Below are 25,341 nucleotides of genomic sequence, written 5' to 3' on the forward strand. Positions count from 1 at the left end.
AGAATTTTACTATTCAAAGTGGACACTTAAGTATATGATTTCTTTGGCTTTGGAAATTCCATGAAAATCTTCCTGCGGGAAAGATGATAGAGGGCAGATTGAGACATGTTATTTGTACATGGCCTATGGGGGAATCCATTCTGCCTGACTATACTATACATGGTTGTTTTTCTTTCTCAAAGAGAAAAAAGGGAATGAGAAAAGAGATTGAAAGAAATAACATTTAATTTTTTAAAAATTTAAAAAGGAAATTCTATGGTTAGCAAGATCTTTTTAAAAAGTGCCTTATTTCTATTATAGCTATAGTTCTTCTGTGGAAAACATGAAAGATATCAAAAGCAAACAGCCAGCTGTCTGCTATACTCCCAAACGCTACCCAAACCAGACTAAAATGGAATTGGGAAAACTGAACAAAATAAATAAAAATGCAGTAGAACATAGACAAAAGTTAACATGTGGTTTTCCAAATCATTATGTGGCAGCAGGATTCAAAGGCACATTTTAATGGCCCCATTCAATTTGAGCTTGACACCACTGATCCCAGCAGGTCTCAAGGACGGGATCAAAGAGATTTTCCTCCTTATAGCATATAAGGCCCACAATGCTGATGTTACCATCACTCTCAAGCTATAAGGGCCAAAGTGGTGTAACTGAAAAAACAAAATGAAAGCTTCCAGAGTCAGAAAACCCAACTCCATCATTTACCATGAGACCTTAGGCAAGTTCCATAAAAATAGTAGCTCACATTTACACAGCATTTTACTGTCTATAAAGTATTGTTAAATGATTGGCTCCTAAGGCCACATTGATAATAAATAGCTGAACTGTGCCTCAGGTCTGGGTCATGGGGACTGTTTTTACTGCTGTGCCCCTGGATTTAAAAGATGAGCCCCTGGACGTCACCCACTGTTTCCCGTAGTTTGTGAGCAGGCTACATACGCTCATCAGCAGACGTAGCGTTCCTGACCTTCTCCACATCGAGAACAGACAACTTCTCCAGAACCTCTTTCTGTTGAAGCACTTCTTCCAGAAGACACTCCTGGACCAGTGTTGACAAGTTGGGACACATCAATTTCTAGAAAACAGTCCATGTTGCCTCAGGGTCAGAGCTAGTGAAAACCCTTTTGAAATCATTCATAGCTATTGCAGAGACCTAGTCTTGTCCTGATTTTACTCCACAGGGTTAGGGTGGCTTGACTTTTTAATCACTGATAATAGTGCTAATAATAAGTAATAAATATCTAGTATTTGCATAGCACAAAGTGTCTTCCAGTGTTACCTCATTTTATCCTTATATCAGCCAAGAAAGGTAGGTGCTCTTGTTTGCATTTTACATGAAGGAATGGAGGCAGCCAGAGGCTAAGTGACTTGCCCAAAAAGCATCTGAATTTGGACTCGGGTGTTCCTCATTCCAGGTCCAGTGCTCTGGACACTGGGCCATCCAGCTGCCATTTTGGATATGAAATCTTCCATACAAACACAAGAAACATAATTTACATTGTCCTCGAAGGAATCTGGCACGACGACTTTAGAGATCATCGAATTCACCCTTGTCTTTGTGCAGATGAAGAAATGGGTCCAGAGAGGTGACTTAGCCCACACAGGGAAGGCAATATAGACCCATCACTTCCCCGGTACCAAACCAAACTTCTCCCCTTCCCCTTTGTGTTGTAGAACCAGGATTGTGTCTTGCATTGTACATGTATCCCCAGCACCTCGCCCATTACACATAAATGCTTATGGCTGGGAATTTCTCTCATTCTACCCACTCGGTATTAATGGTCAGTTGCCCTGAGCCCCATGCTTTCTTTACCTGTAAAAGAGCTCTGCACACTTGGAGATGAACCACCAAAAGCACATCTAATTCATGAATTCCTGCTGTGAGCTCTTTGGCTGACGCTTTCACAGACTGAGAAGAGCCATCATTACTGAATGGGATTGTGAGAAAGAAACTAGTTAACTCTTTTAACCATCCATGTCCTTCCCTGTATTGCTTTGTATTATAGAACCCATCTCTGGGCCCCATGCCCATGGATCTAATTTTTCATTTTAAGCATTTAATAATTTTTTATTCAAATTCAAAACAGTCAAATGTTTTTATTTAATAAGCATTTACTATGTGCCTACTATATGGAGAACACTACCCTGGGTTCTGAGAGATAAACAGGTAGAGAAAGACAGACAGAGGAAAAGACAGACTGGAAGTGAGAAAGGGGGAGCAAGAGAGGGGACAGAGAGATGGATAAACTAGAAAGGATCCGAAAAGAAAAAAATAATGAAAAGCATTTGAATATAGTGGGGAATCTAGAAGGAGGGAGGGAGGAGTATACAGTGTGGAGGTTTCAAGGGGTCACATGGTATGACGAAAAGAGCATTAAAATTTGTAGACTTCAGTCAAGGACTAGCCCTGCCCCTCACTACTTCTAAAGCTTGGACAGTCACTTCTCTCTGGGCTCAGTTTCCTGTATTACATGAGTGCTGGACACTAATGTTCTCCAAGTTTAAAATTAAACCAAGACAGACCCTGGCTAGTTCAATAAAGGCAGGAGTGATAAAGTCATTGTCAGCACTGGGCCTAATCATCCTTTGTGTCAAAGGGGACATGACATCAGGGAGAATGCCTGCATGCCATGGTATGCAAGTGAAGTGGATTGGAGGGAGGGAGGGCTGGGCAAGGTCACCAGAACCACCTGGGTCCAGTGACCAGAGAGAGATCAGGAGGACTGGAGGGGCCCTGGATGCAAAGTCTGATCAGTGATTAAGGCTAGGGAAGAAATGAGGCAAAAAAAAATGGTCTCTTTTATCTAGTCAAAGAAAACAAAAATCAAGAGGGAAAGACCCTCAAGATTTCTGGATAAAACAGTAACAATTGCTTTTTATAATCATTTTGAGCCATCAGAGTCCAAATAAGATCAAAGGAGTCTTGGCCTGGGACCTATTGTTAGTCAATCAATGAGAGCCAGAGAGATCTGAGTTTAAGACATGGTTCTTAAGAAAGAAATCTAGGCAGTGAACCCCAAGACATCTTGTGAGGTTTCAGGAATCAAAATTCACATTCCTTTGGTTACAGTACCAACAGGTAAAGGTATGAAACCCTGGGTGGACAGAGGAAAAGGAGGTGAAGGAAGGAGGGCACAAGGAGGGAAGGAAAGAAGGGAAGGAAGGAGAGAGGGAGGAAGAGAGGAAGGGGAAAAAAGAAGGAAGCTGCTTAATTAGAATTAAAATGTACGATCCTTGTTATAAACTCAAAATTGGAACATTAAAATAAGAACCTAAAAGGTGTGGTCGAATGCATTTTACAGGAGGAAAGAGATAGAACCACTATAGAAGTGGTTTGCCACACACTGATTGAGGGGTGAACCACCATCAACCAAAATGCAATCACTGCTTTGTACTTCAACAACTTTGTCTCCAGGATGAGTCATTATTAGACCTGGCCAGAGAAGAAGTTGATGCATTGGGCAGCTGATGTAGACAACAGAAAGAAAACCAATTAGGAATGGAGAGGAGGTCTCCAGGAGAGCAGGAGGTCACTCTTGGCTTGGGGTTTACTCACTTTATGCTGTGGGCCTGGCCACTGCCAAATAAGGAAAGTTCATCTGGGTTGAAGTCAGCATTTAAAAAGTCAAAACTTTCTAATATGGTCTCCATCAAACTCTCCATGGATGAATGTTCCTGGTTTGTGACCTTGGGCTATCAGGAAACAGGGGGAAAAGACTTCAGAACAGTATCCCCTCAGGAGAGCAGGAACATTATCTGGCTGAAATGAGGGGTCACTGTATACAAAGAGGTATAGCAAATAAGCCTTATTTAACCCAAAAGACCTAAAACAAGGCAGGGAGATTTAATATAATAATGAAGAACTGTACAAATAGGAAAAGGACTTGTCTGATTAGGATGGTTGAATTACAAGGTGGCAAGTACACAACAATCATGATTTCTAATAATGCTATATAAGGCACTTTATTTACAAAGGCCCTGTGAGACACTGCTGGTATTTATTATCCCTACTTTACAGATGATTAAACAAAGGCTCAGTGAGGAGTCCTGTCCATGGCCACAAAGTCCCAGTGCCAGGGCCAGCATTCAATCCCAGGTCTCCTAATTCTCTTGAATCCTGAATCCCCTCAATCCATAAAGAGTGCCTAAGGGCTTCTGCAACACTAAAATTCTGTAAATGGCTGTTAGAGACAGAAAACCAGCTGAAGAAGAGAAAGACCCCCCCAGCTAAATCAGTGAGACCTAGGTTTAAATCCATGGAGGACACATACTGGCTGTTCGACTCTGGTCAAGAAACTTAAATAACCACCTCTAAAAAGATAATTTGCAGAGGAGGTGTTGATCTGCACTGGCAGGTCTTTCTCCTACTGATCCAGTCCCTATTCCTTTATAGAATGCTTTCACTCGAGTTCCTTTGGAGCAGGGACTACCTTTTGCCTCCTTTAGTATCCCCAGTGCAAAGTATAGTGCCTGGCACATAGTAGGTGCTTTATATTTATTGATGATGCTTATTTGATCCTTACAACAATCCTAAAAGGCAGAAATCATCGTCCCCACTTTACAGGCAATAAAACTGAGATTTATAAATGGAAAAATTACTCACCCAAGTCAGTAAGTGGCAAAGCCCTGGCTAAAACTTAAATCTCCTAATTCCTAGTCGGGTTATTTATAAAATGAGAGATTGATCTGAGGTCTCAAAGTTACTATAGCTTTGAGAGATTTGCAATTTAAGGGAAATGGGGCAGCTAGGTGGCTCAGTTGATAGACCATCAGACCTGGAGTCAGGAGGATCCAAGTTCAAATCTAGCCTCAGAAGTTACTAGTTGTGTGATCCTGAGCAAGTTACTTAATCCCTGTCTGCCTCAGTTTCCTCACCTATAAAACGGGGATAATAATAGCACCTACTTCACAAAACTGAGGACTAAATGAGATCATAATTATAAAGCACTGAGCATAGTGTCTGACATACAGTAAGCACCATGTAAATGATGACAATGGTGATGATGATGGTGATGATGAAGATGATGATGAAAGAGTGAAGAAAAGTTTCTAAATTTGGAGTCAGAAGCCCCAAGGATTGAATCCCAAATAATCTTAAACAAATTACTTTCCTTTTTCTTATCTACAAAATGGGGATAATAGCTTAGCTCACCTCTCCCACAAATCCCTCAGAAATCAAATGGCCTTCATGACTTGCTCCTTTGAAAAGCCTTCCCCCTTTCCCTCATAATCCCAAAGCTATAAATTACATAAAGGTGGAATATCCTATCTGCCTCCTTTCATCACAACTTATCTCTGAAGGGGTGACATGATGACACTCCCAAGATTGTAAATGGTTTCTTATTGATTAAGAGATGTCCTCATCTCTCAAGATCCTTGAGATCAACTCAAGTCCCACATTCTCCAAGAAACCTTCCCTGATCTTCCTCTGTCCTTAATGATCTCACGTTTTTCTGTATCTCTCTAATATACTTTCTTTCATTTTTGAAAAAAAGAGTATATTGTCAGTTCCAAATTTCCCCCCTTCCCCTTCCTCTCTCCCTTGCCCACTTAGAAGACAAGAAACATGATACCTACCTAATGTGCTTTCTGGGTACCAGTTATACAGGCTGACTCTTATCTCCCAAGAGACTGTAAGCTTCATAATGACAGGGACTACTTTGGCCTATATTCTCTCCCCATTTCTCCCCCCAAGCCACAAGCACAATGCCCTATAAACAGTAGGTGTTTAATAAGTGTTTGAATGGAATAAGATAATGGGAGTGAAAATTCTTCATGCTCCTAAAGCACTACATAAATACAAGTTGTCTTTATTATTACCAGCAGGAAAACATGCTATACCTTTAATCGATCCCTGAAGCAGAGAACCTGGTACTCTAGTTCCCGGAGTTGTGACTGCCTAGGATTCATCAACTTTAGTAAATCTAGAACCTCCTGCAAGGCTTTCTCCACAGACTGGCTGGGACCCTCCGTGGGTTCCTCAGGCTTCACTGTGCCCAGCTTCCCCAGCTGGCTGTCCAACAGCAGGCCCTCCTGGAGCAGTGAGCCACGCTTGGGCCCAAGCAGCTCCACGTGGTCCCTGGTGCCAAAGCCCTGCTGGCCAGGCAGGCCCATGTGCCAGTCCCCAGCCCCTGGAGATGCCTTCAGCAAAAGCCCATCAGAGCACGGCGCAAAGGCTTCCTGCTGCTCCCCTTCAGCAGAAACATCGGGAATGAAGAGTGGGAAGCCCCCGTCTGAGGTGGAAGCCAAGGTCCCCGTCTCTGTCTCCCTGGGATCATCCGAGCTGAAAGAGTCCCCCTCAGTCATCTCGGGCTGCTCGGTGCTCTTCCCCCGAAGACGCACACCCAAGTCACTCTCAGACAGGTAGCGAGGTGGGGGGCTGTTCCTCCGGCCCTCCGGCCCTGGCTGTTCCTGCTGCTGCTGGAAAAGAGACTGGGAGAGGTGAACATGGGCATCAGGGCCTAGAGAAATGCTCCCTGCCTCATCACTGCCTCACAGCCCAAACTGCAGATACTCAAAGGAACATCCTACCTCCTTTCACTGCAACTTATCTCTGAAGGGGTGACATGGTGACACTCCCAAGATGTGGCAGTGCTTTCTTACAGATTAAATACAAATTCTGTCCCCGATGGTTTATAAAGCTTGTCTGCTTTTTGTACTTTTGTCAGAGGCCTGGGATTATCTCAGAGTTGGGGGTCCTTTGATAGATCACGGCTCGCTTTGGCTTAGGAGATAATTTGATTTTCAAAAGCTCTGTCAGTTGACAAATTCATCACTCTGATAACGAAAGAGCCTCTCTGGGCTTTGGCGGACACATAAAGTCCCTCCTCAAGCTAATGCTTTTATTGCTCGATGGCACCTCAAGTCTGCATTCCTCAGGCACAGTCTTGGGGCACCCAAGATGGCAAGATCAAGCGGTGGGTGAAGAGGAGTTTCCCATCGATGTCCCACATGCTACCTCTCTATTAACCAGCATATCCTATATTGTGCTTCTGTGTTCTTTGTTCAGAGTAGGTAGATACTTAATAAATGTTGTTGAATTAAGGAAACTTTCATCTCTCAGGTAACAGTTTATTCCAAACTATGTAGCCTACAATTTATTTCACAGCCCCCAGAAGGCTTGTGCCTTACTCAACTAATGTCTCTTGTACCCTGAACCAGATGAGTAGAAATTTCCAAAAAGTTATTTTATGCTTTTGCTCCAGAGTCCATTCCAAATCAGAATTACTCCAGGCTTCTTTCTTCCCTCAGAGAAACACGCCACCTGATTTCTGTCAAGGTCTCTAAGCAAATGTTTAATCAGAAAGAGTGGATTTGCTTTGAGCCTAGCAGGCTGGGTGGGTAAGTCTGAAGGGGGACATTCCAGAGTAAAGACAGGGCCATTGCTGTCATCCGGAGCACTGGACCAGATCTCTACTAGAGCATCCTTACTATTGTGCCAGAAAGTAGCATTAATTCAAAATATGACTAGCTGTAACTTCACAGCAACGCACATGGAGCTCAGCAGCACTATGGCTCATTGAAAACAGCACTAAGTTGGTGCTGAAGTCAGAAGGCTCCGAGTTCAAATTTGACCTCAGTCACTTACTAGCTATATGACCCTCTTTGCCTAAAAAAAAATATTTTTAAATAAATAAACAAATAAATACTTTTTAAAAAAAAATCAGCGTGTTTTAAATCAGAGGACCTCAGTTCAAACTAGCTAGTTATTGCTACCAGATCTCAGTTTCTCTGTCTGTAAAATGATGATTTTGAATTAGAAGATCTCAAAGGATTTTTTTTCAGCTAGACATCTCTTATTTTATAAGTCTGTCTTCTTTTTTCTGTGTAATGAAAATAAAAGGAACTATCAAGATGGAAAACATCAGCAAGAACTGTGTTAGTCTAAAAATAGAGTAAGGAAATACTAGGCTGGCAAAATACTGAATTCTCAACTTTTCTATTCTCTGGGCTCAGAAGGTCACAGTTCCCCACAATTACTAAGATTGAGACTGGATTAAACTGCTACAGTCACCAAACAATACAAGGAAGGTCATCCATCAGGGTTCTTGGCTAATTTGGGGGGGGGGGAGAGAGAAGGTGGAGAGGAGAGGAAATGGTCTTACATACTCACAAGATAATACTTTTCCCTGAAGCTGGGAGTATTCGGAGGTGTCCAGTTATACAAGGAGCCTTTTCTGCTGCCCAGAGAATACTTGCTAATTCCAGGGGATACCAAGAAGCTCTCTGTGTCAAATGGGCTGAGAAGGCAGAAGAGAGAGGTCTGGGTGTTAGCCAAGCCTCAGGGACATCTCCCTTTGCAAAAAATGAAAATAAAATAAAATAAAAAAGATATTACTGGAATTTTAATGTTTCACAGAAAATCTCAACAATTCCTTTTGTGCTTGTCTACCTGTACCTGTGCTATACTGAGGCCTTCCTGTAACACCATTGTTACCATTCCAGTCTACCTTAGAAATGCCAAATAATTGGGTCTTTTCAGGGCAATTGAGTGATGGAATGGATTAGGATGCCAGCTATAAAATGAGACAAATGTGGAAATGTTTTTGGCTATGTTTATGTATTAGGGTTTTTTTTTTAATAGCAACAAAGGTATGGGAAAGAAAAATATTTTTAAAGTTTGTTAAAAATAAAATTTAATTATTTTTTAAAAGAAAGAAAAGCTGATCTTTTGTGTTAACAAAATAGATACTCATCAACTGATGAATAATTAAAAAAGAACTATGGCACATGAAGTTAAAGGAATATTATCCTGCTGTAAGAAATGATGAATATGATAATCATACAGAGAAATATGCAAAGCAAAGAGCTAATAAAATACACAATTACTATCACAATGAAAATATGTTGCTTGCCTTTTCAAAGAGGAAGGAGAAGGCATAGGAAGGAGGTAGAGAACTTACAATTCAAAAACTTTTAAAACAACTCTTTAAAAAGTATTTTACATGTAATTGTAAAATATTTAATGAAACCAATAAAAGTATATTTTAAATGAAAATAGAAGCACTACCATAAAACAATTAAAAATTAATCTTACAAAATGCCAAGAAAAATAAATTTGGGCCAAAGAGGAGACAATAAGAAAACATTTTCCTTCTCTCTTTTGCAGAAGTAGGGGAGGGGGTCATCACATGGCTATAGAGTATTATAGTCAGGGTTTTTTGGGTATATTCATTGTTTATCTTTTTTAAAACTATATAATGATATAATTCTTTTTTATATGTGATGGATCTTTGGGAAGGTAGAAAGGGAAAAATAAAAGGAGGAAATACAGGTGATATAAAAACAAATTTGATAAAAGTTTATTTTTTTAAAAAAGAGAAAGTGTGAAGCTGCTATATCTATGCAGAGGGGAAAAATCCACAAGTTCACAGAAGCTGGTGGCTCCATGAACAAACTTCTGTGCTCAGAGCCTTCTGTTTCATAATAACCCCATGTCAGCCGCTGGATCAAGCGCAGGTCAATTCAGTACGAGGTCTTGGTTGGAAGAAGAAAAACTGCTGAACTATGAGGTCTCAAGACCCCAGGTTGACAAGAGTCCAAAGAAGGTAGACATGATGAGTCAGGTAGATAGTAGAACACCAGCCCTGAAGTCAGGAAAACCTGAATTCAAATTCAGCTTCAGACACTGTGTGGTCCTGGGCAAGTCATGTAAACCCAAATACCTCTAAAAATAATAATATTATGGACTGAGGATGAGCTGGCCTGGGAGAGGGAAAATCTTTAACTTGAATAAATATATCCTAGTTGGATGTAGGCAGCCCTTAGTACAAGAGCTGAGGTCACTAGTGGAAAAGAGTAAAAGCAGGAGACCAGGGAGCAACTGGCCAGCTCTGTCACTTCCTTCTCTAGACCTCTCTTCTGTACCATCAGGAGGTTGAATTCAATTAAGGATTCCTAACCTGAGGCACCTGGGTAGATTCTGGTGGGGAAATGTGGGGGGAAATCCTTTAATTTGGATGGGGGAAAATTATATCTTTATTTTCACTAACCTTTGGTTTTCTTTTTAATCATATGCATTTTATTTTGTGCATTTAAGAACTATTCAACAGAGTCCTTAGACTTCACTAGCATGCCAATGGGAATTCTGTCAAAGAATGATACCCCCAGAAACTTCAGGGATGAGAAGGGGGTGAGGAGAGACAGGAAAGGCCTCTCTTGGAAGGTGGCTGATGGAGCTGAATTTTGAAGGAAGCCAGGGATTTCAAGAAAGTAAAGAGAGCACTCCAGACCAGTGAGAAGGCAAGGGAATGGGATGTGGAACATGTAAGCTAATTAAGCTATAGAAAACTAATAGAAACTGTTTACACATATTGGATTTAGCATATATTTTAACATGTTTTACATATATTGGATTGCTTGCCATCTAGAGAAAGGGGTGGGGGAAAGGAGGGGAAAATCTGAAGCACAAGGCTATGAAAAGAAAAAAAAAAAAAGAAGAAAACTAATAGAAGTGATAATGATGGGGTAAATGGACTCTAGCAAAAGATCATGTCTCTGGTGGCAACCCAGAAACTAAGTGAGTCCCAGTGAGGAACAAGCTGACCCTTCAGAATTATCTTGTATATACCTTCTAGACTGATGCCTGCTGTTACCTTATACATTATATATATATAATGTCAACTCTTGAGGTTATCTGGTATAAACAGAACAACCATAACCCCCAGCTGACTTATTGTCACACAATTAGCACAGTCAGCATACCTTGCTCTGGGTCCTTTCCCTTAAAGGTCCCACCATTCCTCTTGTTAATTGAAAAGGAATTAGCCCACTTGTTAAAAGTATTATAATAAAGTTTTGCCCCTTGATCTGGAGATGGTATGAAAAACTACACAAAATAGCTTTCAAATAGATATAGACATATAGATATGTAGATATATATATGCACATATTTACATACACATACACACATGCATCTATACATAATCAATCCAACATTCATGCAATTAATTTTTCAAGCATTCACTTGATTTTATTAGTAATTTCAATTTCATTTTCTCATTGGCAAGTACACACATTCTTGGATTGCAGAGAAGAGGGGGGGGAATGAAAGTGCAAGCTTTTAGCAGCAAAAAGGAGAACAGTCTTCATGAAAGTATTTGTGAATCCACTTTAAAAAATACTAAGGTAGCCTCTCAAGTGTGCACGATGAGAGAATTGAAAAACAAGTGGCTAAGTTTGTAGCTGAATGGGATGGTGGTCAGAGGCCTAGTAAGCATCCCACCTCTCCTCTGGGTAGAGCTGGGAAGCAAAGAGGTCCCTGCAGGTATCTTGCTGGTGGAGAATCCCCAATACTGGGCTGAGTATTTCTTCTAATATGCAGTCCCTGCCCCTTCTTTACCCCTCCTTTGCCCAGCAGTTTATAGCTTATTTTTGGTTACTGTGTAAGGAAAAATACTATTATCAGAATCAATGTTTACTCTAAATATTTATATGTAGAAAAGTGGATTTTCAGCAATCTGTAGCAAATGAATAATTTTTGGTGGTTGTGAGAACTTAAGTTCCTATTTCCTAAACACTCAATTATAAACATTCTCTTTTTTTCTCAACTTTTGTACCATTATCTTGTAACTTTGCTCCCACAAAAGTTAGGACCGACAACACATATATACACCCATTCATGACTATATTTCAGAAGTGATTTGCTTCAATAATAGATGCAGTATATACTTTTATCATCCTGCTATTGGATATTACCACCTTCCCCACACATACCACACAGAGTGTATATGAGGTTAGAGTTGGTCTATGTGACATATGAACTTTCATATATATATGTATATGATATGTTGCATGAAAATATGAAATGTGTTATATGAAATAGTGGCTCAAATTATGTATAGATTTTCAACAAGATTCAATATAGCTATTCAATATAGTTTAAGGTTATATTGTTGTTGTTCAATGGATCATACTGTCTATAGGTTTTTCTTGGTAAGGAGATTGGAGTGGTTTGACATTCCCTTCTCCAATGGATTAAGGCAAACAGAGATTTACTGATTTGTCCAAAGCCACATAGCTAGTAAATATCTGAGGCTGGATTTGAACTCAGGTCTTCTGGACTCTAAGCCCAATGCTCAATACACTGAGCTACCCATTCAGAATGCAGATAGGTATTAGGAGAAAAGAGTTGGGGGAGGTCAGGTAGAGAGGGTCTTGGTTTCAAGCCCTTTTTCCCTTAACAAGGAATAAATACTGTAAAGAATCAGCTGCTGCACAAGAGAGTAAGTGACACAGGTATGTACAGAATCATCCCTAGGGTGATGTCCCTGGTCCTGAATCAGCAGGGCAGGCGACCACAGCCACACCCAGACAGGAATGGTGCTGCCTTCACTCCACCCTTTCTAATGCTTTCCCGGGTGAGCTGCAAAGCAGGGCCCAAGGCCCAGGACAGCTCTCCATGTCTTACCCTACCCAGATGCTTCCGAGATTTTATCAAATCTTCTGACCAAAGCAACTGGACCTTCGGTCCAATGAATGCCCACTTCAATTAGGACTGTGCATAAATCCATGATCTTGGACAAATCTTAACTTCTATCTGTGAGATGAAAGAGTCAAACTAAATAATAATTAGCATCTATATAGTACTTTGAGGTTTGAAAAGTTCTTGTCAAACATTTCATTTAACCCTCAATTTTACAAATAAGGAAACTAAGATACACAGATTGAGTGACTTGCCCTGGATCACAATCTTCCCAAGGTCTTTCCTGAGCACCTAGCTACCTACAACTAAATTATCTCTAAGGCACCCAGACAGCTTTAAGTCCTATTATTCTCCAACCTTTAAAGTGCTATTATCCCTATTTTACAGATAAGAAAACTGAAACTGAAAAAGGTTAACACTAAAAGGACCTAATAACACTGGCTGACCCCAAAATTTGCTCAGTCCTGTAAAATAGTCTTAAATTCCTGTCCTTCTAAATCTTGGCCACAGTTACCCAGCTCTTGCTTGTTTGAGACAGGATTTGAATTCAGATTTTTACAGATTCAACACTCTGCATCACTTGGTACAAGCACAAGCAAAATGTCTTAAGAAGCATTAGGTCTTTTATAAATAGGACGGATTAACCTAGAATGCTGGAAAAGGAGCAGGGAAGAGAAAAACTGCATGGATCTGCTAACTTCGCCATGTGACTGTCCACATAACATTTTCTTCACATTTGTGTCCTCACCTCTAAATGAGAGGGTTAGATTAAATGCCCAGACAGTGGGCATCTAGTCCCAAATAGTAATTCTTTATATAGCAAGCAACCATAGGGGTTAGCTACCCTCTGCCTAAAGAGCTGCAATGATAGAGAACCACTTCCTCCCAAAGCAGCTCTTTTAGGAATTTTCTCCTTTCACTGAGCCAAAAAACTGATTTCCTCTGTTGATTCTACTGGGTGAAATATTCCCAAACACATGTCCTGGCCTCTGGTCCCTTCACTGTCTTAGATACCCTTCCCAGCACAGTTCTTATCAATGATTCTCCTAAAATCTAGCACCTCAAAACAAAAAGCAGCAAAATACATTGGGACAACTGGACGTTGTCTTTCAGGACAATCATATTTGTGTTGCCTACTCTTTCACCATGGACTCTGAGTAACCTTACAGGTTACTAGACTTTCAGATTTCCCCCACATTTATCTTGTTATGCCTTCCCTTCCCAGGACTTCTCCATCTAACCAGAAGCCTCCGGTTTAGCGGTAGAAGCTAAAAGCACGGGGGTCCCTGGATGACACAGCATCTTCTTCCCAAACTGGGGTAGGTTCATTGTCTCTGCTGGGGGGACTGAGCTGGATCTGACTAGATACAAGAGATCTAGCTTCACTTGAAAGAAAAATCTCGTTTCTCTCCCCAGAAGGAAAGGGAAATAAAGATTGAGCAACAAATCAACAAAAGACACCAGAATGTCTTTTTTTGCACTGTCTTTAAAGTTCACTGGGTCAGGTCTAGCCTGACCTTTGCCTTTTCCATATCCACTGTGAGTAAGTGGCTAAAGCTTGGAGGCAAGAGGGGAGGGAGAATAAAAGAAATATTTCCTCCTTTCATTCCATGCTTTTTATCCCATTCCTGCCAATTCTTGCCCCTGGCCAGAGGGGACCCACCCACAGTCTGGAATGGAGCAGATGAAGTTGGGGTTAGGTGGCCAAGGCTGGAGCCCCATGCTCTCCTGCAGGCCCCCGGGACAAGTGCCATCACCTGACCCCATCCACAAAGCCATTGGTTCCCAGCCGAAGTTCTCAGAGTAAAGGCAGGTAGTGCCGCTATATGTGAAAGCACCACAGGGGGGAGCCTCCGAACCCCCTCAGAGGCACAGGACTGAGAGCTTTCAGCATCCTTCTGCTGCTGGTACCTTGGGGTCCAAGAAGGGCACGCAGGAAGACTCTAGTCTGGGGAATCCATTCTGTGGACAGACAGAGGACTTGAGGGTCCCGCTCAGGGGGCCATGGAGCATTTTAAGGACCATTTAGTGGGGATGACAGGGGATGGAGTGGGAGAAGTCTACTCACTTCCAGGTAACTTCCAGCTGCAGCTTAATGGTCCCCAGCTCAGTGATGTCCACAACAATGGTCTGGGGCCGAGTGGTGAAGAAGTCTTCAAGCTCACAAGTCACTGTGCCAACCAGCAGCGTGCTCAGGCCTCGAAGCTCCAGGACCTGTGGGGGATATCCACCAGCCCTCGTCTCCCGGAACACTCCCAGATATGACTAGGACTCGACAGCAAATCAAGGGCCACATTCAAGAGCAAAGGAAGGGTGACCAGCACTTGGGATCCCACTCCCAGTCATATGCTGCCAAGGCGAAGAGCCCTTCGCTCCTGTGTCTTGTTCCCTAAGTATCTATTTAGGCACAAAACATTTGGAAGAGATTCAAAAATATTCAAATACTGTTTTTAAAGCTCTTATAAGCTAATAAGTGGAGTGGGTGGATATACCTAAATAACCCCTATTCAAGGGAGAATATGAGGAGAAAAGGAGAGCTCCAAAGTAAGATAAAAGAGAGAATCTCAACTTGTGGAACAAAAGAAAGGTATGGGGAAGTTTTCTAGAAAAGGTGACATTCAATTCAGGCCCTGAAGGGAAAGGAAGGACTTCCAAAGGAAAACATGAACAGAGTAGCCCAAGCATGTAGAAACTTCAAAAGCTGACAGTAGGAAATAAAAAAAGTAAGATTAGAGCCAAATCATGAGAAGGTCTGGGGATTTATGCCAGTTTGGAACAATTAATGTAGTTGATAGGAAAGTCTTTTTCTTCAAAATGATTGTACACATATAACCTATATCAGATTGCTTCCTGTCTGGAGGAGCGAGAAGGTAAGAGAAGGAGGAGAAAAAATTTTGGAACTCAAAGTCTTACAAAAATGAATGCTGAAAACTATCTTTACATGCAAATGGAAAAACAAAATACTATTGAGAGGAAAGTGTTTTTCCAAGTTTCAAATATTGTATAAATGTGATTTATTATTATCATTAGGCCATGACCAGCCACAGAAGTTATTTTAGTTGAAATAAGTATTTGGAGAAGACTGATTGTCAAAAAGTTGTGAAGAAAATCAGAGAAAGAAAAGACTGAAATTAGGAAAAAGAAGTTTGGAAGCGATTCTGGAGTCAATCCTTCCATTTTACAAATCAGAAAACTGAGAATCAAAGAGATTAAGTCATTCATACAGGAACACACAATAGCTAGTAAAGGTCTGAAGTAGGCATTTAGGGCTGGTGCTCTATCCACTGCACCACCTAGCTGCCCCCAACTCTTTTCAAAGATAGTTCAGACCATGGTCCATAAAAACTCTGGAAGTTGCCTCTTTGATTATTTGTACCATACTAAAGGCTGAGTGCTCTCCTGACAGGTATGGGAACCACAGGAAAAAAGAAAAGCAAAGATACTAAAAAATGGAGGCCTCATCTGTGAATTCATGACAGACAACTAGATGTCTCACCAGCTCTAAGGGTTCTCTTCCTTCTCCCTCACAATCAGCCTTACCTTGATTTCGAAGTGTTCATGAAGGGTAGGAATGAACACCTTCTCTTCCTCATCCCAGGTCTGGCTGTCATCAGTCTCAATCTTGCCCTTAAGCTTCCACCTCTGGCGACCCAGGCGGATGAATACCTGAGGGTCAGGGGAAGAGAGAGAGAGAGAGAGCAACGTAAGTATCTTTTCTGATTTGTTCTTTTGAAGTGGTTACAGAGCTTCACTCTAGAAATATCCTCCCAGAACTGAGGTGAGCAAGTAAAGGGGGTAGAATCAGGAGAATTATATAACAACATTGTAAACACAATGACCAGTCATGATTCCAGAAGGCCAATGATGAGGTATACCTCCCAGATTCTGATTTAGAAGTGATGAATTCTAAGGAGCAGAATGAAACATGTATTTTCATATGTGGCCATGAGCAAGTTTGTTTTGCCTGAATGTGCAAATTTGTTACAAGAGTTTTGTTTTTCTTTTCTTTTTTTTTTTTTGTCTTCTAATTAGGAAGAATGAAAGAGAAAGCAAATAAATATTTGTTCATTGAGGAAAAATTTAATGACTTCCCAGGAGAGGGGAAATATAGCATCCAATATGTGCATCTAAAGATGGACACAACTGAAGGGAAAAGGATCCACACATGCAAAAATGTTTGTAGTAGCTCTTTTTGTGGAGAATGGCTGAACAAGCTGCAATATATGACGATAATGGAATATTATTGTTCTATAAAAAATGATGAACAAGCTGATTTTAGAAAGACCTGGAAAGATTTACATGAACTGATGCTGAAACAACTAGAACCAGGAATACATTGTACACAATAACAGCAAGTTTGTGTGATGACCAACTATGAAAGATATGGTTGTTCTCATTGGTTCAGTGATCCAAAGCAATCCCAAAACACTTTAGATAGAAAGTGCCAGAAAGAGAACTATGGAGATTGAGTGTAAATCAACACATGTTATGTTTCCTTCTTTTTCCTGGATTTTTTTCTCTCTCCCATGATTTTCCCTTTTGCTCTGATTTTTCTCTCTCAACAGGATTTATAAAGCATTGTGTATTAAAAATACATTTTTTTAAAAAGGAAAAAAAAAAGATGGATACAATTAAAGACAGCAGCCCCATAAGGAAGAACTGGAAATGACAAATAGAAGTTGCAGAGGCAGAGTTCAGATTGACAAGGAGAGGCTAATAATTAAAATGATTCCAAAGCAGAATCAGGCGCTTCGGGAAGTGGCCAGTTCCTCATTGCTGGAGGTCTTTACATGCTAGTTGGATGACCAATTATGAAAGGATTCCCACTCAGAAGGGGTTGGACTAGATGGTCTCAGAGGTCCCTTTCACCTCTGAGATCCTATGATGCATCTCTATCAGTATCTGCTGAAGTCTAAAAACAAGCACCAGCACTAGGGTTGGACTTCCCTCATTCCTGTACAAGCTGTTCTGTTAAAGGCTGAACATCAGGACTATATATGAACAACTAGGAAAACATCCATGTGGTCAAGTGACTCCTTAGGTGGAGAAGAATAGTCTTTGTGTTAGTCACCTAAGCAAACAAGTTGCTTATTTTGTCCTCTACCTACCTCATATTGGTCTCCTGGACATAGTCGTGCATACCCCACCAGTCCTGGAAGACAAATATTCAAGGGTTAACCCCCTTCCCCCGTTGGCGTCACCCCCTCTACTTTTCTCCAACTAGCCCCTAACTAGCATGATCTTGGCTGAGTCACCCTTCTAGGCCTTAGCTCCCTCATTTATAAAAGGTCTTTCTGGAAGCAGAAGGGGAAGGTGGGAGAGAACAGCTCTGAGAAATGGCTAACAAACAGTCTCAGGCACAAGAGGAATAGCCAATTTAAGAGCTTGCCCAAAATACTATTATAAAGAAGGACAAATCAAAAACAGCTCATGTTTTTCAACCTATCCTTATGGAATAGAGTGGAAAGTCAGCCAGGCCAATCACAGGACAACCAGTGAGAATCCCAGTCAAAGAATTAAAAAAAAAAAGCTCCCATAAACACTAAAACAAAGCCAGAAAGTAAAGAGAGGAAGTCCAAGAGAGAAGGAAATGAGTGACTTGTTGGAAGATATGAAGGTAAGTCACCTGTACGGTGCTATGCTGCCTCCTTTGTGGCACCCACCCATCCGGAGTAGATAATTCTATGGTAGGCAAACTCCTACTAAGAAACAATTCCCCAATATTGTGGATATTTTCTAGGCTCTCAGGCCATTGTAGTTTCCCCCATCCCAAAAGTTTTCTTCCTAGTCACCCAAATGCCCTTTGGTGAACTTCAGTATAGCTAGACCCAAGGAGGATGGGATAGGAAGTATCAGCTTCTACCCTAATCCTATCCTGAAGAACAGCATCTAGTTACCTTTCATCTTGACGTGAAATTCCCCCAGATGCACTTCCAGGGCCCCTTCAATCAAGCACATGTCCTGCAAAGCCCCACAAGACATTGTCATCAAGTTGCCCATTTCTGTTCCTTTACCACCACCCCCCCCCATACAGGCTCAGAAAAAACATGCTTGTCCCCTGACATCCCAATATCCAGCTGGGAAATTACTGGAGTTTCCTAGAACATCATTACACCAAAAATATTACAGGTATGCACTCTGGTTAACTCTAAGGTCATGAGAATGCTAGGGAGGGCTGAATTCTAAGAAGTGACATGAAAATTTATTTTTCTTTCTTAAAAAATAATAATCATTTCTTTTCTGTTTGCTCACAGCATGCCCAGATGGGGCAAGTTATGTGGAGAAAAGCACCATAAGAACACTGAAGGAAAAGAGAACAGAATAAACATTACTATAGCACCTTCTATGTGCCAGACACTGGGCTAAGCACTTTATAATTATCAATCATTGGTTCTCCCAACAATCCTGGGAGTTTGGTTTGGTTTTTTATTTTTTATAAATAAGGAAATTAATTCAGCCAGAGGACCAGTTACTTGCCCAGCTAGTAAATGCCTACGGCTGGATTGGAATTTGGGTCTTCTTGACTCCAGGCCTAGGGCTTTATCTGTTGCCATCTCTATTGAGAGTTGAATTGGTACAAATTTAACATGAAATAAATTTCCACACAAAAAACCCCCTGGATTACTTGCTATGTTCCAAACACACTTAATATCTTCCTATCCTGCATACCCTAGCTCTATGATTATCTGTGTCTAGAATACCCTACCCTACCTTTTCTTACCTTCTTACCCACTCTTACCCCTCCTTCAATGCCCAGCTCATGACGACTAGAAGTAACCTCCATCTTATTGCCCCTACCAAAAGTTAGTCTAACGAGAGAAGGAAAAAGACTTTAAAAAAATAAACATGAGGGGGCAGCTAGGTGGCGCAGTGGATAGAGCACCAGCCTTGAATTCAGGAGGACCGGAGTTCAAATCTGGTCTCAGACACTTAACACTTCCTAGCTGTGTGACCCTGGGCAAGTCACTTAACCCCAGCCTCAGAAAATAAATAAATAAGCAAACAAACAAACAAACAAACAAACATGAGGGAGGCAGAAAGAATCAAAGAATGATGGAATACTATTGTACTATAAGAAACAATGAACAGGATGGTTTCAGGAAAAACCTGGGAAAACTCACATGAACTGATACAAAGTGAAGTAAGCAGAGCCAAGAGAACATTGTATACACTAACAGCAATATTGTAAGAATGATTAATTGTGAAAGACTCAGCTAGTCTGATCAAGATAATGATCAAGAAAATTCCAAATGACCCGTGATGAAAAATGCAATCTAGCTCTGGAAAGAGAATGGATGAACCTCTGAATGCAAATTGAAGCATATTTTTACAACTTTTTTTCTTTTTCTGCTTGCATTTTATTTTGCAATGAAAGAAAGAAAAGAAAGGGAGGAAGGAAGGAAAGAAAGAAGGGAGGGAAGAAGGAAGGGAAGAAAGGAGGAAGGGAGGGAGGAAGAAAAAGAAAGAAGGAGGGAGAGAAAGTTCTATGAAAATTTGGGAGTAGGAAGAGATTATTTTCACAACCAGAGATTGGGGAATACATGAAGAAAACAAAAAGATATCCCCTCACCTTCAACTATCCCGGGGCATTTAATATTTGTTGAATAATTCAGGGAGCTTTTCCCATAGATGGTGCAAACTGTACAAGGCCTGGTTCTAGAGTCAGAAATGTAGCCCATGTCAGAGAATTTAAGTCAGAGAATTAGTGTATGGTAGAATGGGGGGAGAGAATTTCACTTGACACCGTAAGGACACATGAGCTCAATCAACTAGTTCATCTCACTGAAACAACTCTGTGGGAAGTAGATCTTTGTCTATCAGCTTCCCGATGTCCATTTTTCTGGGCACTAGGGGCTGATTCTTTTTTATTACAAAACCTACCAGTTAGAAAAGGGCCTCCCGAAGGAGGCAGGCTGTCTCCATCTCTCCCTCTATCCCCTACCTCGGTGCACTCCTGGAGGTTTCGGTACAGCTCCACCAGGCTCTCCCGGGAAGCCTTCGTCAAGGGAGACAGAGCAAAGGCCTGCTGCATGTTGGAGGCACCGTCTCGTAGCCGGCACTGGATACAGTAACCTTCATAGAGCTCCTCCACCTGGGAAGACAGAGATATATAGAGTTTCCTGCCCCCCCCCAAGTTTTTAGCCTTTGAGAATCCAGATCAGAAGCTGGGATAAGCATCCTTGCTCTCAGCATAGAGCGGGGGTCAACATTGTACCTAGGAGTGTGTCCCTGCCTATGTGAAGTATGAATAGTGTAGGAGTCAAGACACCTGGACTCCACTATCCAGCTCCGGGACCAGGGAAAAACCACAGGATTTATCAGAGGGGGAGATGGAAGGGAGGAAAGGAAAACAAGCCAGTGCAGCCCCCTTCTCCTGTTTCCCCCATCTTATAGGAAGGAATCTGATACTCAGCAAAGGGAAACGTCTTATCCAATGTCACATAATAAAGTACAAACTCGGGACTCAGACCTAGGACCTCTGCTTTCGAATATAGGGCTCTCTACTCGATCATAGCGTCACTTTGCTGTTCCTTTTTTATCTGTTTCTGTGTGTCAAATGGAGGGCCTCTACCTTGCCTGGTTCACACAGATGAGAAGATCCACTAAAAGAGTGAATGGGAAGCCAGTTAGTTAATGTGAAGCACCACATGTAAGGAAGGGACTGTTCTTATTACCAATATCCACCCAAGCCAAGAAGTTTGCTCTAACTCAAGCGGGTTCCTACACCACCCCTTCAGAACAAGGAAGCCCTGAGAATTCTTCCACCATCTAGAGCATGGCTCTAGACCAGGTTGCCATTTTAAAAACCAAAGGCATTCTTATTGGAAACTTCAAGTAAAGGCTCTCCCCATATGTTGGAGGCAGTTTCCCAGCTCCCTGCCTTAGCCCACATAAAGCACACACAGAACTAGAAATCATAGTTTTCTCCAGTTCTCCAGCAAGGCAGGCTTGACTACTCCCAGAGAGACAGCCAAGGTGGGAAGACTTCCATGGGCCTGTCTCCAGTTCATTCCCAAGTCCTTGCCAGAATCCACATGTTCTTTCAGCACTCCCAGGCAGGGGAGGCATGCTGGTGTCTCCGAGAGCAGCCCTCTCCCTGCCCTTTCCCCATCGAGGTCCCTCCCTCCAGCCCCAAACAAAGGGATGTTCTCTCTTAGTCAGACAGCGTCTCTGAGACTGTAAGATGAAGCAGACAGCATCTGGCAACCAGGCTACCCAGGAGCCTCCAACATTCCCACCCTGCTCTCCAGGCAGGCTGCACAAGAACTCATTCCCAGAAAGCAAGCTGCCCGATGGTGAACACATATCTGGCTGGCCAGTTTCCAAAGACCTGCCCAAGGAAAGGGGACACCTGCTCACATCAGAGTCCCAGATCATCCGACCAACGCTGACCCAACCATCTCCCGGGGGAGCCACCCGAAGCTGCTTCTAAGTCACTGCCATCCCTAGGGCTCTGGGGGAGCTAGGACTGCCTCCCCCCCTCTCTCACTCACTCTCCTCCGGGGACAGCCCAGCCTGACCTTGCTGATGTGGAATTCCATCTTCCGAATATGCCTTTCCACAGAGCGCGTTTGCTTTCAAGGAGGAGAGGAAAAATAAACTCAGCTGTGCTTTGCCAGCAGTCTGTGGCTTCTGTCCTCATTCCTCACAATCCCAATGTCACACACACACACACACACACACACACACACACACACACACGCTCCCTCCCCTTCCCCAATCTCGCTCAGTAGTCACACAAGAAGCAGCTGTACTTACCTTATCTAAGTCATAGTAGAATGCCTGTAAGAGAGAACACCCCTCAATATGAAACATGTTACTCAGAGCCCCAGCAGACAGAGACTTGTTTCCAGAATGCTTGGAATCGGGGACCTGGATTCTCCAAGACACCCACTCTCCAGGACTATTTCATACTCTCGCTTGTTTCAGTGAGAAATCTTTTTTTATAGTATGCTCTTTGAAGCCCCCCCCCATCTAAATCTAGAGTCCCTCTATTTTTAAGCAAGTATTTTATATAAATGTTTGACACAGACTCAAGAGGTCAGGGAAGATGGGGGAAACAAGTCAGAGCATTAGGGACTGTGGTAACGAAGTTTTATCAGAAATAAAAATTAAACATTCATCTCAACAAGAAAGATGGATCAGATTCATAGCAACTTGTCAGGAGCGCTTCTATCACATAAAATGAGAGAAGTTTGATACCCAAGAAAGAGCCCCAGATCAGAAGTTGGGACAACCAAGTTCCAGGTACCATTCTTCTACTAATGTACATTGTAGCATCACTCAAGTCAGTTCCCTTAACCTGCTTCTTCATCCGTTGTGATGCTTAAAATTCAGTGCTAAAAGAAGAAGGCAGGTTGATATCATGCCAGAACAATGATACTCAACCTTTTGTTCTCAGTTTCCTTTTGTCCTATTAAAAATTATTGAGGATCTGTCCAAAGAGTTTTAGTTGGGCCATATTATATATATAAATGTGTGTATGTGATAGTTATAGATGTTTATCATGTTAGAAAAAAAGCTAGTTGTGAATTTGTAGACCATTTGAAAGGACCCCTACAATTCTTTGGACCATGCTTTGAGAACCACTATGCTAAAACAGGATACTAGCTGCATGGCTGGGGGAAAATAAGCAACTTACCCTCTCTGACACCCACTTTTTTCTCTCAGCTGTAAAGTGGAGATAATATTCAGAAGAATTAGCTGCCTTTCAAGGTTGGCCTGGGTTTGAATGAGTGCATATGTAAAAATGCTTGGCAGGCTTCTAGATGCTACATAAATATCAGCTATTAAATGGACACATAATGGTTGTGTATGTGCGATAATAGTTATAAAGGTACTTTGGATAGGATTTTATCCATTTAATCCCACTTACAAATGTTAAGTTAAAATGTTACTTTAGAAGTGATATTGCTCTATGCTATAGTCAGGGTTCAGCCTCAGAACTTTGGGGGAACTAGGTGAGGAGAGGTTTGCCAGTTTCTCACATAACCACCTACAGGCCTGCCTCTGATTGCCTTATCTTTTTTAGGGGACAGGGAATGGCAGGGTGGTGTGCCAGGAACTATTGGTTTCTCTTCCTAATGAGTTAGCTGGGGAGAAATCCCAATTTAATTGTCTGGTTCACAAATGTGTTTCCAACTAAACTGTAAAATCTGCATGATTTTAAGATCCCATGGGGAAGGTGGAATTTCCCCCCACTTAATGTAAAAATGTTTAATCAACATACTAAGCACCTACTATGTGCAAGGTACTGTGCTAAGCACTGGATACAAAAAGAGGTAAAAAGACTATGGCTGCCCTCAAGGAGCTTACAATCTAATAGGGGAAGACAACAGAAAAACAAATATATAGATGAAGAAAACTGCAAATGGGATAATTAGGAAATAATTAACAGAGGGAAGGCACTTGGAGGCTAATCACCTCAACCTCCTTATTCCATAAGACTAGTAAGTGAAATAACTTGTCCAATGTCACAGGTGACAATGAACAGAATAAGAGCTCAAATATGAGCCATAGGACTGAGATTTAGAGCTTCAAGGAGATGTCAAAAATCATCTAGTGCAACTCCTCATTTTTACAACTTTTACTGAAAATTGAATCAATCCAGAGGAGTCATGGGACCTACAAAAAGTCAAAGAGAAGGCAACATTTGAACCCAGTTCCTCTGAATCCAGAATTAGTGCTCTCTCTTTTCCTTTTATCCTGTTGCCTTTTAACTTCAAATCCAGTGGCTCTTAAACAATACACCTTGGTTTCTTTGTAACCCATAATATGTGTGTTGTGATATAACTTTTAATTTATTTGCTTATTTCTTCAAATATTATTATGTTCTTAAAAATATTATAGATTTTGGGAAGTTTTGATTTTTTTTGGCTTTTCAAAGCCTGTTTCTGGAAAGAATATTGAGAATATCAGCTCCCTTGTGGGCTTTCCTTCCTCCATCTTCCTGGAACTCCACTGGAAGAAGTCTGGATTTGTCAATAGCCTTGCCTATTTAGTGCCTAACAGAACCCAGCCATTATCATGTTCTCATCCAAGGCTCAGAACAGGAAGAAGAGAAGGGGAGCAGAATGAGCAGGAGGTCTATAGGAAGGCTAGAATGATTAGATTTTCTTTGTTCCTTCTCCTATGAGATAGAACTGCCACAGTTTTACTAGTGTTCATAATGATAGCCATCGACATTTATTTAACATATAAAGTATTCAAAAGTGCTTTACACATGGTATCTCATTTGATTCTCATAACAGCTCAGAGTGAGATGCTCTTTTGTTATCCAAATTTTACAGATGAAGAAACTGAGGTTGAGGAAGTCACAGACTTGCTGAGGGTTATGGAGCATCTGTGACAGGATTCGAATTCAGATCTTCCTGACTCCAAACCCAGCATCTAGCTGCTTATTACTAGTTAACATCCACGGTAGCCCTTTAAGGCTTGTAAGGAATTTCGCCTATTTTATCCCACTTGATTCTCACAACCACAGTCAGCCAAAGACTACTTACCAGTCTAGAGTTTCTTCTCGTGTCCTTGTGACGGCCAGATAAATAATCCAGCTCAGCCTTCTGGACACAGAGATATTCCCTGAGAGGGAGAAATAGAAGCAGAACAAGGTTTAATCCACTAAAAGAGACGGTCAGAAAGAATTTTAACAAGAGAACAAAACAGGAGAAAACAGTCAGCTCCCCCCATCCCCTCAGTCTTACTTAAGGCCTTTTTTCAAAGCTTCAAATATCCTCTTCACTTGCTGGGGCTTGGGGTCCAGGCACGGGGTCCCCTTACGCAATGTGGCATAGACCTTGAAGGATTTCACGGGCATTTTTGATCTCATCGAGTTTCTGTGGAGGGACTTCCTACAGGAGGAAAGGACACCACAGAGAGGTCAGCGCCTCCAGCCAAAGCCGCGGCTGCGAGCTTCT

General features: G+C 41.7%; 1 protein-coding gene across 1 annotated transcript in view; it reads right to left on the reverse strand.

Annotated features, from left to right (window-relative positions):
• Positions 1-25,341, reverse strand: part of RIPOR3 (RIPOR family member 3) — a 154,622-nt gene that overhangs the window by 10,900 nt on the left and 118,381 nt on the right. Inside the window, 14 exon segments of the mRNA XM_074288591.1 lie at positions 940-1,075; positions 1,814-1,928; positions 3,557-3,693; positions 5,842-6,432; positions 8,114-8,240; positions 14,493-14,638; positions 15,965-16,090; positions 17,533-17,576; positions 18,322-18,385; positions 20,367-20,516; positions 21,946-21,999; positions 22,184-22,207; positions 24,928-25,006; positions 25,129-25,275. Coding sequence (XP_074144692.1) covers positions 940-1,075; positions 1,814-1,928; positions 3,557-3,693; positions 5,842-6,432; positions 8,114-8,240; positions 14,493-14,638; positions 15,965-16,090; positions 17,533-17,576; positions 18,322-18,385; positions 20,367-20,516; positions 21,946-21,999; positions 22,184-22,207; positions 24,928-25,006; positions 25,129-25,275 — 1,940 coding nt within the window.

This window comes from Sminthopsis crassicaudata, chromosome 2 (genome assembly GCF_048593235.1).
Source record: "Sminthopsis crassicaudata isolate SCR6 chromosome 2, ASM4859323v1, whole genome shotgun sequence".
Taxonomy (NCBI): domain Eukaryota; kingdom Metazoa; phylum Chordata; class Mammalia; order Dasyuromorphia; family Dasyuridae; genus Sminthopsis; species Sminthopsis crassicaudata.